The following is an 11,439-nucleotide window of genomic DNA, read 5'->3' on the forward strand; positions in this document are numbered from 1 at the left end:
CAAATCTTAGAGGGACATACTTTGCTGGAATCTGCATGTGCTGAGACAATGGGCACATTCAAAAAAAAAGAAGTATAGCTAGGTCAGAAGGCAAGGTTAGTGCAGATATCAGCATGTTTGAGGATATGCTCACACAGGAGTTCTCCTGCAGTGACTCTGATGAGAGTTTTGATGAGGCAGACTGTAGTAAAAGATCCATGGGTGCGCACAATGGGATGGACAGGGAGGTCGAGAGGCATTATCTCTGGACTGTTAATCTAGAGACCCAGGAAATGTTCTGGGAACCCGGGTTCAAATCCTACCATGGAAGATGGTGGAAATGGAATTCAAAACTCTGGAATTAAGAGTCTAATGATGACCACAAAACCATTGTGAATTGTCAGGAAAAGAAACCATCTGGTTCTCTAATGTCCTTTAGGGGAGGAAACTGCCATCCTTACCTGGTATGGACTACATGTGACTCCAGACACACAGTAATGTAGTTGACGCCTAACTGCCCATGAGGCAATAAATGCTGACCTAGTCAGTGATGCCCTCATCTCGTGAATAGACAAAAAAAAACAAAAAGCACTCTGGTACCATGGAATACTCTGGTATAAAGGTGGTGTATAAATTTGTGCAGAGCTTCTAGCTAGTTCATAATTACCAATACTGGGTTTGGTGGTGAACTCCAACACTTGTCGACCCAACCATGATGTAATGTGTGGTGTCTCGGTTTCCATTGCAAGAAAGCACTGTCAACCATCAGTCTGAAATTTGCAGTGGAAACTCATTCCAGCTCCGATTGCTCCTGTTACCATGGTTTTGTTACTGTTATCAAAAGAGCATGAAGGAGTCAGAGCCGTTCAGCTATTTAGTTGAATTAAATAATCCAATTTAATTACTATGATTGTTCAGGTGCTAAGCTGGTGACACGGTGGAGCATTAAACTTTTTGAGATTAAGAGTATTCATCTTCTTACCCCTGCATTCTGTCAGTGTTGCTACTGTAATCTGCTCAACAGCTCACTCTGCTGCTGCTTTGCCTTAGATGTTGCAGACAGAAGATTAACCTTTTGTCTGCTCAATGCCATCCTTCAAGGCCATGTATCGTCACCCCATTTCGAGCCTGTAAACTCACCTGATTCTGCTGTGGTTTGCACTGTATCAGGCCATTGTACACATAGTTCACTGACGAAGAATCACACAGTCGTTAACCCTATGTTGCAGGGAAATGGCTTTCTCTGTCACTGGGTTTGCTCGAAACCAGTCAAAAGGAAACAGGACAAAGGAAGGAAGTTCCTGCTCTGAGTTCTGCCAGCTAACCACCATTGAAAAAAAAACAGAGCAAATTAATTTCAACTCACCCGGCAACAGTCCCAAAATGGTCTGCTCAATTATTAATGTTCCACTATCTAATCTTCATGAATGACCCAGAGGCTGAACCATATATCTCTCAACTTCTATCTTTTGTGGCAATCGTTTCTTATTTCTATTCCATGCGTGTTTCATGATTTTTCTTCCCATAGTTAACAACAAATAAACTCACCCCTTTGTTAACTCAAGAAAGACTTCTGAAGAAATTGGCTCCTTTCAAAACATCAATTCATTTCTTTCAGGAGTAAGGTATCCACAGTGGGGGACTTTTAAAATTAATTTTGTTGCAACCGAGCAAAAGGGCAGATGAATAAAGAAATGGAGCCAGTTCATTGTTCCTCACCCTGGACCCAGCCAATCTACGGTATCCCTTCTGCAACTGGAAGAACTCAGCAGAGCCTCATGCTAGGACCGGTCAGAACTCCTTCCAGGTTTGCTCCTGCTTGTTGGTGGTGAGGGCTGTTCCACATGAAGTTGAGATGATATAGCAGGAGTCAGACCAACCCCAAATCCCTAACCCCATGAACTGTAGGACTTCCCTCGGGCAGCACACGCGCAACCCATTGCTCTACTTCATCACATTTTGTCAGCCAACACAGCTTTCAGTATATACTTGCTACGTATATACATGCAATTTGGCAACTGGTCTTCGCAAGACCACAAGAAACTACAGAGTGAACACAGCCCAGTCCACAAACCAGCCTTTCATCTATCCTTGACTCCAGCTGTACTGCACTGGGAGAGCAATCAGCATAATCAAAGACCCCTCCCAACCCAGTTATACACTCTTCCTTCATGCTCAAGGTATAAAAGTTTGAAAAGTAGACCCAAAACCAGTTTCTTCCCTGCTGTTATCAGACTTTTGAACAGAATTCTCAAATGTTAATTCTGACCTTTCTCTCTGCATCTTCTCTGTGGCTGTAACACTGTATTCTGCACTCTGTTCTGCTACCCTGATGCACTTTGTATGATACCATCAGCCTGTATAGCATGCAAAACAACACTTTTCACTGTATCTCAGTACATGCGACAACAACAATAAATCAAATCCAAGTGTGTGCGTGATTGCTAACTGCAGTGATGACCTAGCAGGTTAGCCGTTTTCTGTGTTGGTTGTAATACAGACAACATAAGCCAATAGCAACCTCAAGCATGAGGAACCTGCAATCCTACTGAAGCTCACTCCACCAGTAGATCTCTGGAAAAAGGAAAAGATATCATCTCTGAGAATTTCCATTGTGCAACAGTGAATGGATCATTAGCAAATAATGCAAACATCTCAAGCACCATGCTAGAAGCAAACAAATAGGCAAAAGCTCAATACTATTGCCACCTTCATAGCAACTGACAATGCAGTCTTTGCCTTGCTCTGAGTATAAAATGATAACTGCAGCAACTGGCAGATATTAGCGAGGTATTGACAATACAGACCATCTGGGACTCGAGGTCTTTACACTCCGGAAAGGCGTAGACCCTTTCTCCTCTTCCCTCTTCCAGCAGCTTGTCCTGCTCTGTCTATCTTCTGTTCATTCTCTCCACCTTGGTGCATTTCAGTGAGCCCAAGTCTTGGGAGCAATTAGTTTGTGCATTAGTCTTGAAATTAATGAAATACCTTTCTGCAGCTGCCAGTGTTTTATCTTAATAAAAGTTAAATCAACCCTGGAAAACCTAAAATGAGTAGAATTGTGGTATTAGTAGAACAAATCAATCAGAACTTCACCTCTAAGTAGATTCCTTTAAATTGCCCCAATGGGGATTATTTCTGCTATCGATCATAGGGTCACCTGTTAAAAATTTAAGAAGGAACTTGACAGGAGTGTGGAGCTGAAAATGGTTTTAAAAAATGCCAGAATTAGTGTCAAATCAGCATGGCATTAATTCATATGCCTGATCTCCCTACTTTGTATAGGCTAGTTAGAGTCATAGAGGCATAGAGATGTACAGCATGGAAACAGACCCTTCTGTCCAACCCGTCCATGCCGACAAGATATCCCAACCCAATCTAGTCCCACCTGCCAGCACCCGGCCCATATCCCTCCAAATCCTTCCTATTCATATACCCATCCCAATGCCTTTTAAATGTTGCAATTGTACCAGCCTCCACCACTTCCTCTGGCAGCTCATTCCATACACGTACCATCCTCTGTGTGAAATAGTTGCCCCCTTAGGACTCTTTAGATCTTTCCCCTCTCACCCTAAACCTATGCCCTCTAGTTCTGGACTTCCCCACCCCAGGGAAAAGGCTTTGCCAATTTATCCTATCCATGCCCCTCTTGGTTTTATAAACCTCTATAAGGTCACTCCTCAGCCTCTGACGCTCACATGCTAATTGCTTTGCCAAGATGGATTCCACTGCGTTTCACATCAATGTATGTGTGAGTGTCCTAGGCTCAGCCACCTTCAACTGCTCTATTAATGACTTTCCCTCCATCTTACGCTCAGAACCAGGATGTTCACTGACAATTGCACAATGCTCAACACAATTCACACTTCTTCAAGTACCGAAGCAGCAACATCTGGATAACATTTAGACTTGGGTTGATGTAACGTTCTCATCACATCAGTGTCAGGTAATAACTATCGCCACCGAGAGAGAGGGTAGCCATTGGCCCTAGAGATTCAATGGCATTACGTGAACCACCCATTATCTACATCCTGTGAGGATCATTTATCAGTTACCAGCAATATAAATACAAGATTGGCTCAGAGGCTGGGAACTTGACAGTGAGTTGTTCACCTCCTGACTCCTCAAACTCTGTCCATCATTTACAAGACACAATCAGGAGTGTGATGGAATACTGCCAATTTGCCTGGATGGGTGCAGCTCCAACAACACTCAGGAATTTTGGTACCATCCAGGTCAAAGCAGCCTGTTTGATTGGCACAGCATCTAAAAATTGACATTCACTCCCTCCATTACCAATGTACAGTAGAAGCAGTGCGCACAATCTACAAGATCCACAACACTCCGATACTCCTTTAGTCACACCTTGCAAACTCACAACCTTTACCATCTGCCAGCAGTTACATATAAACACCATCACCTGCAAGTTCCAAGCCACTCACTTGGCAACATATCACCGTTCCTACAGTGTCACTGGGTCAAAATCTTGGAACTGCCCTCAGGAACAACATTGTGGTTCGACCTTTAGCACACGGACTGCAGTGACTCAGGAAGGAGACTCACCATTACGTTCACTAGGGCAATTCAGGTCACAATAAATACTAGCGTAGCCAGTGATGCGCATATCCTATGAATGAATTGTTTAAAAGTGCAATGGTGGAGTTTTACAAAAAAGGATTAATTCTGCTTCCATGTCCTTCAAAACCAATGTTCATAACAAACTGAATAGTGTAATCGAAATAGGCTGAGACATGCCCCTGTGAGCAGTTGGAACCCTAAAGCAGGAACACTGCAATGTGTCTCTCTGTGCTGCAACTAATTATGATTGAAGCTGAGGATCCAAATTCCAATTACCGCACCTGGGAGCTTGCCGTGCTCAAATCGGGCTGCTGCATTTCTGACAATATTTTTCAGGATGCTACAAATGTAGCACAATTATTCTCTCTGATCAATTACTCTAACTTATTTTGGTGTGTGTATGTGTGTGTTTTGTTTTTGTTCTGCAGATATATCAGGGCTACATGCTCCCCAGTACACCTTGTATCTGCAGCAGGAAGCTCAGCGAGCCCTCACTGAATACATCCACTCTGCCCACCCTCGGGACACAAGCCGTTTCAGCCAGATACTACTTGCACTGATGTCCTTGAAGAGCATCAACGCACCGGTCATCACACAACTCTTTTTTCGACCACTCATCGGGAACGTGCAAATGAATGCCTTGCTGATGGAAATGTTGTATACGAGTTAGCCACACATTGCTGTGCATACCACAACGTGTAAACCATAAACAAGACAGTTGAGCTTTTCTTTCTATTTGACATGCTAACTTATTTGTTACAAATGTGTTTTCTAAATGTTTAAGTGTTTATGATTATGCCTGAATTATATCCCTAACCTGCATTATCTGAAAGACAAATGGATTCATTAAAGTATATAAGATATTTACCTTTGGTGTGTGTTTGTTTGAAATATGATGGCCTAGGAATTTGTTCACACTTGCCTGGCCATCCAAAATAGGCAGCAGGAGTCTCGGCAGACATAGCATGGCCTCATTTAATGAGAGATGGAATGTCCATTTGAGGTTAAGGACGTGAGCCATCTCTGTCTCATTAATATGACGCATGTAATGAGAGCATGCAGCATTTCCACCGTATTGGAGGCTGAGCCATCTGTTTAGCACTTGAAGACTGACTGCGCACCAAAGAATGGCTAGGCCCACTAATCCAGGACAACAGCAGAGAATATTTTAAACCAAGTTATGGGCTGTTAGAACTGGAAAACACTTGCTAATTCAGACACAGTAACCCCGATTTTAATCCAAGGATGGGAATCACAAATGTGAGGTTGGCTGGAAGAGACAGGCAAACAATTCTCCACCAGCCCTATAACCACCTTGGTCCCCCCTCCTATTCCCACTGCTCCCTCCCCTTTGACAAGAGTGCAAGGCCCAGGCAATTTTTAGAATGTGGGCTGACCATCCCCTGCCCTCAAAAATGGAAATCGAAATCTGAAATGACAACGAAAAGTGCTGCTAATACTCAGCCGTTCAGGCAGCCTCTGCGAAGAAAGAAGTGGAATGAATTCTTCAGGTGGTCAGGAAAGAAAGAACAGGTTTTAAACAAGCAGAGAAAGAGGGAAGGGATAAAAGGGAATTGCAGTGACAGAGTGGAAATCAGAAGAGATAAATCATGAGAGGGATAATGGTGCAAGGAGGTGGCTAAGGAGGCAAGAAAAGAAAGAAAATCAATGGCTATGGAGAAAGTGTAAAGCAGGAAAGTTTCTACTTTACTCAATGGCTAATGTCCCACCAAACATGGGGTCTGGCCTAAGATGAGAATGTAGGAGGCATGGTTAGTTAGTTTACAGATGACACCAAAAATGGTGGTAAGGTAGATAGTAAAGAAGGTTATCTCAGAGTTCAATGGGATCTTGATCAACTGGACCAGTGGGCAGAGGAATGTCGGATGGATTTTAATGCAAGGTGCTGCCTTTTAGTAAAACAAACTAAGGTAAGACTCAATAAAAACCAAAAGAGCTGCGGATGCTGTAAATCAGACACAAAAGCAGAAGTTGCTGGAAAAGCTCAGCAGGTTTGACAGCAATTGTGAAAAAAAATCAGAGTTAACCTTTCGGGTCCAGTGAGGAAGGGTCAGTTTTTGTTTCAAGGCAAGACTTACTGAGGTAACATGGGGCTCCAGTGAGTGTTGTCAAACAGAAAGACTGAGGGGTGCAGGTACATAGATGCTTCAAAGTGGTGTCACAGGTAGACAGGGTGATGAAGAAGATGTTTGGGTTTCATCAGTCAGAACATTGAGTAGAGGAACTGGGACATCATGTTACACCTGTACAGGACATTGGTAAGGCCACATTTGGAATACTGCATACAATTCTGGTCACTCTGCTATAGGAAGGATATTATTAAACTGGAAAGTGTGTAACACAGACGTACAAGGATGTTACTGAAATTGGAGCGTTTGACTTATATGAAGAGGCTGGATAGGCTGGGATATTTTCACTGGAGCATATAAGGCTAAGGGGTGATCTTACGGTGGTTTATAAAATCATGAGGAGCATAGGTAAGTGAATAGCCAATGTCTTTTCCCCAGGATAGGAGAATCCAAAAGGTTTAAGGTGAGAGGAGAAAGACTTAAAAGGGATCTGATGGCCAGCTTTTCCATTTGGAGGATGGAGGGAATGAGCTCCCAAAGGAAGTGGTCGAGGTGAGTACAATTATAACATTTAAAAGATTTTTGGACAGCTACATACATAGGAAAGATTTCGAGGGATATGGGCCCAAGTGTGGGCAAATGAGATTAGATCAATTTAGGACACATGGTGGCATGGATGAGTCAGGCCAAAGGGCCTGTTTCCATACTGTATGACTCTATTCCTAACTTAGTGTTAGCTCCAAATGATTGGAAGGGGTCTAAATGAAAGACGGGAGTGCTGTTTCTTGAAAGTAGCTTGTTTGTCACTGGAAAACCACAGGGCACAGACTTGCCTAGAATTCATTGGGTGATGGAGACAATATATAAAAAGTCCAAAATAGGATCTTGTGGTTTGAGAGGCTCTGTGTTGGGGCAACATGCATGTCAAGGGGAATTTAGATCAATGCTAACCAGGCCCTGTTGTCTATGTCCCCACCACACTCTTATACCAAGTCATTCATGGAGATTTAGGGCATGTGGAATGTTGTACCTAACCCAAAAACCTTGTGTAGATTGTTCACATCTGCCATTTTTAGGTAACTGCATGTATATCAGTACACTGTGTTGCATATTTTATGTTTGATTTACCTCAGAGAAATGCAGACACATCATTTCTTTTTTACAAGGCTTTACAATATCTCTGCACTTACAGCTCAGCATCTAGAGGCTTCTGCCATTCACTTTCCTCTGATTCCACTCCATGTTTACCAATCGAGCACAGTGAGCATAGATCGGTTACCAGACTCACATAACAAAACACAAAACTACTGAACACTGCAAACCAACTGCCCACCAGCAAATTGTAAGTGGACGTGTACTGAAACAACTCACCCATACTCTCTAAAAGGTTGCGTTGGACAGCTGATAAAAAGCCTAATTAAGAGATAGGCTTTAAAGAACGTCATAAAAATAAACGCAGAAATCTCTTGGAAGGGAATTACAGAACCTAGCGTCCTGGTGGCTGCCAGTGGTCGAGTGATAAGAATCAACAATGCTCAAAATACCAGATCTGGAGGGGTGCAGAGAGATACAGACCGGAAAGAGATTACAAAGCCATGGAGCAAGTTGAAAATAATGACAATGTTAAAGTTGAGGTATGAATTTAACGAAAGCTAATATAAGTGAGCAAGCACAGAGGTAATGAAAGCAAGGGCTTTAGTGCAAGTTAGGAAATTGGCAAGAAGTGTTTTGCATGACATTACGTCTGCTACAGGTTGGGATGTCAGACAGGAAAGTAATGATATCACAATATCTAGAGCTAACAAGGTCGTGGATGAGGATTTCAGCAGCGGAGGAGCTAAGGCAACAGTGCAGGCAGATAATGGCTCAAATATGTGTTCATAAGCTCAACTCAGAATTTAATACAGCACCGAAGTTGCAAGCAGTCTGCTTTAACCTTCTGTTGTTACTAAGAAGAAGAATGGAGTTGACGGCTTTGGAAAAGAGCTGAGGACAGGGGCTGAAATCAATGATTTCAATCATCCTACTATTCAGTTGCAGTAAATTTCTGCTTCTGCAATATCAGTTGTTGAGCAAAACTGTGACAAACCAGACAGTCGAGGGGTTGAAAGGGGTGACAGTGAAGTAGAGCGAGGTGTGGTGAATCGTGTGTTTTCAGATAGTGGCAGCGGGGTCCATAATGTAGATGAGAGATGGGATGGCAGGGTGGAGATAGGTTCCAATCTGAAACCAATAACTTGTCTGCACAAAGTGTGTGATAAACCATTTTACATACTGTGTCTGTACTGTATTCTGTACACATGCTAAGCACAGTGACAGTGCTGTGATCTCATACTGCTCGGTACTTGAGGTCATGTATCCCCTCAGAATTTAATACAATGATACACAAAATTTGACAGGGGTTATCACATTGAAAGAAATGCATATAACTGGGACTTTTTTGTTTGTTTTGATTTATTAGTGATTCTTTAATTTAACAGCAATGTGTGGTGCTTATTATTGTCACCATTAGGAATCTTACCTGACAATTTTCCCACCTCCAATTTCCATACAAATATTGCAAGGACACCCTTGTTGACTTGTCTCCTAGGATGAAGACTTTGGGAGAGGAGCTAAGCTATACAATTCAAGTTAAAGCTGCTGTGTGGACTATTGAAGTCAATGCGGGTTTGCATGTTTCTTTCCAACTTAACTGACGGTTATTCAAATACTTGGGCCAGCAACTAATGTTTACACAGAACATGTGCCAAATAATGCAGAAAACGGTCGTTAGAAATTTAAAAATTAACATGATAGGCCAATTATATGAGGAGAATATAAGACAGATTGGGTATATAAATGCTACCCACATCCATCTTAATTTATTTTAGTTTAAAAGGTTAACATAATGTAAAAGCACACTGAAGCCAACTCTGCTTTCACTCCACGGATGCTGCCACACCTGTTGAGTTTCTTGAGCAGTATCAGATTTCCTGAATCCGCAATTCTTTTTGTCTTGTTTGGCTCTTTGTAGTTATTGTTGAGTGTTTGTGCGGCTCTGTAGGAAGTGGCTCTTACCTCTGCCTTTGGAAAGGCACTGAGCACAGTTATGTCAGGCAAAAGGTGAAGCTTAAGCTTTGGAGAGAGTGTGGACAAACATCTACCATCCTTCCAAACACAGTGAGCTCTATAGATCATGTATTGGAATACCATAGAATCCCTATAGTGTGGAAGCAGGTCATCTAGCCCATCAAGTCCACCCCAACCTTCTGAAGAGTCTCCCATCCAGACTCATCCCCTTACCCAATAACCCGACACCTTGATTGATCAACACATCCAACCTATACAGCCATGGACACAATGGGCAATTTAACATGGCCAGTTCACCTACCCACACACTGTTGAATTGTGGGAAGAAATCAGAGCACCTGGTGGAAACCCATGCAGACACAGGGAAAATGTGCAAACTCCACACAGACAGTCACCCAAGGCTGGAATCGAATCCGGGTCCTTTGGTGCTGGGAGACAGCAGGGTTAACCATTGAGCGACCATTCCTGATGACGGGCCTTTGCCCGAAACATTGATTCTCCTGCTCCTCGGATGCTGTCTGACCTGCTGTGCTTTTCCAGCGCCACACTGTCAACATTGAAATCGAGAGTTAGCAAACAGGCGAATCCAACTCTCTACCAGGATATCACTCCAAGCATTCAGCACCCTTCTGCATGCTGCAGAATGATCCACAAGCTGCCACATGGAGATTACTGCTTTTAACAAAATGTTTGTGAGCAACTATCAAAAGGGTCAATTCATTTTGGCGCTGTTATATTTTAGACACGTGCAAGAAAATGCCTTTGTAGAACAGGTGGACGGCACAGTGGCACAGTGGTTAGCACTGTTGCCACGCAGCGCCAGAGACCCGGGTTCAATTCCCGCCTCAGGCGACTGACTGTGTGGAGTTTGCACGTTCTCCCCATGCCTGCGTGGGTTTCCTCCGGGTGCTCCGGTTTCCTCCCACAGTCGAAAGATGTGCAGGTTAGGTGAATTGGCCATGCTAAATTGCCCGTAGTGTTAGGTAAGGGGTAAATGTAGGGGTATGGGTGGTTTACTCTTCGGCGGGGCGGTGTGGACTTGTTGGGCCGAAGGGCCTGTTTCCACACTGTAAGTAATCTAATCTAATGAAAGCACATGGGCACACTGATTTCAACAAGGATATACTATGATTTCCCTCTACTTCTTTGTTTTAAGTAAAGAATATGTTGGAGTAAGGTGCTGAGTATAGATGCTAGTTATTTAGTGTTAGTTTCCTGCCTGAATTTATGCTGATGTGAGTTGTTTCATTTGAAATAGAGCAGAAAACTTTGAAACTGCATGTCAGCAGCATGGTGCATTTACATGGCACCTGTAACATAACAAAAGGCATTCCAAGGTTGAGTCACAAAAGATTCATCAAACAAAATTAGTCCCTGAACTATGTGTGTTGAGAGATGACAGCAGTTTAATCAAAGAGGTGGATCTTAAAGGGTGTCTTAATGGAATAAAATACAATAAAATCACCTTTAATGTCACATGAACTTGAATGAGTGCAGTGAAAGGATTGTGGTGTTACCACCTTGTCGCTATCTTAGGGACAGGATACTTAGGTACAGATACGTAAGTATGTGCTACAGACTTGAAAGAGTGAAAAAACGTCTAGCACAGAAAAACAAAGTTTTAAAGAAAGTAATCAATTAATTCAAAGTTCAGAATAAGCATAGAGGTATCTTTAAAAAGTACTCAAATTATGGTCACTGAGTCCAGGCCTGCCAGGCTTCA

General features: G+C 42.8%; 1 protein-coding gene across 1 annotated transcript in view; it reads left to right on the forward strand.

The window, feature by feature from the left end:
* LOC122557106 (nuclear receptor subfamily 0 group B member 1-like) overlaps window positions 1–5,401 on the forward strand; it is a 28,776-nt gene extending 23,375 nt beyond the window's left edge. Inside the window, exon 2 of the mRNA XM_043704425.2 lies at window positions 4,986–5,401. Coding sequence (XP_043560360.1) covers window positions 4,986–5,227 — 242 coding nt within the window. The 3' untranslated portion in view covers window positions 5,228–5,401. The remainder of the gene's footprint in view (window positions 1–4,985) is intronic.
* The last annotated feature ends 6,038 nt before the right edge of the window (window positions 5,402–11,439 follow it).

This window comes from Chiloscyllium plagiosum, unplaced genomic scaffold (genome assembly GCF_037043375.1).
Source record: "Chiloscyllium plagiosum isolate Xiang-an unplaced genomic scaffold, Cpla_swu_hap1 HiC_scaffold_11, whole genome shotgun sequence".
NCBI lineage: Eukaryota > Metazoa > Chordata > Chondrichthyes > Orectolobiformes > Hemiscylliidae > Chiloscyllium > Chiloscyllium plagiosum.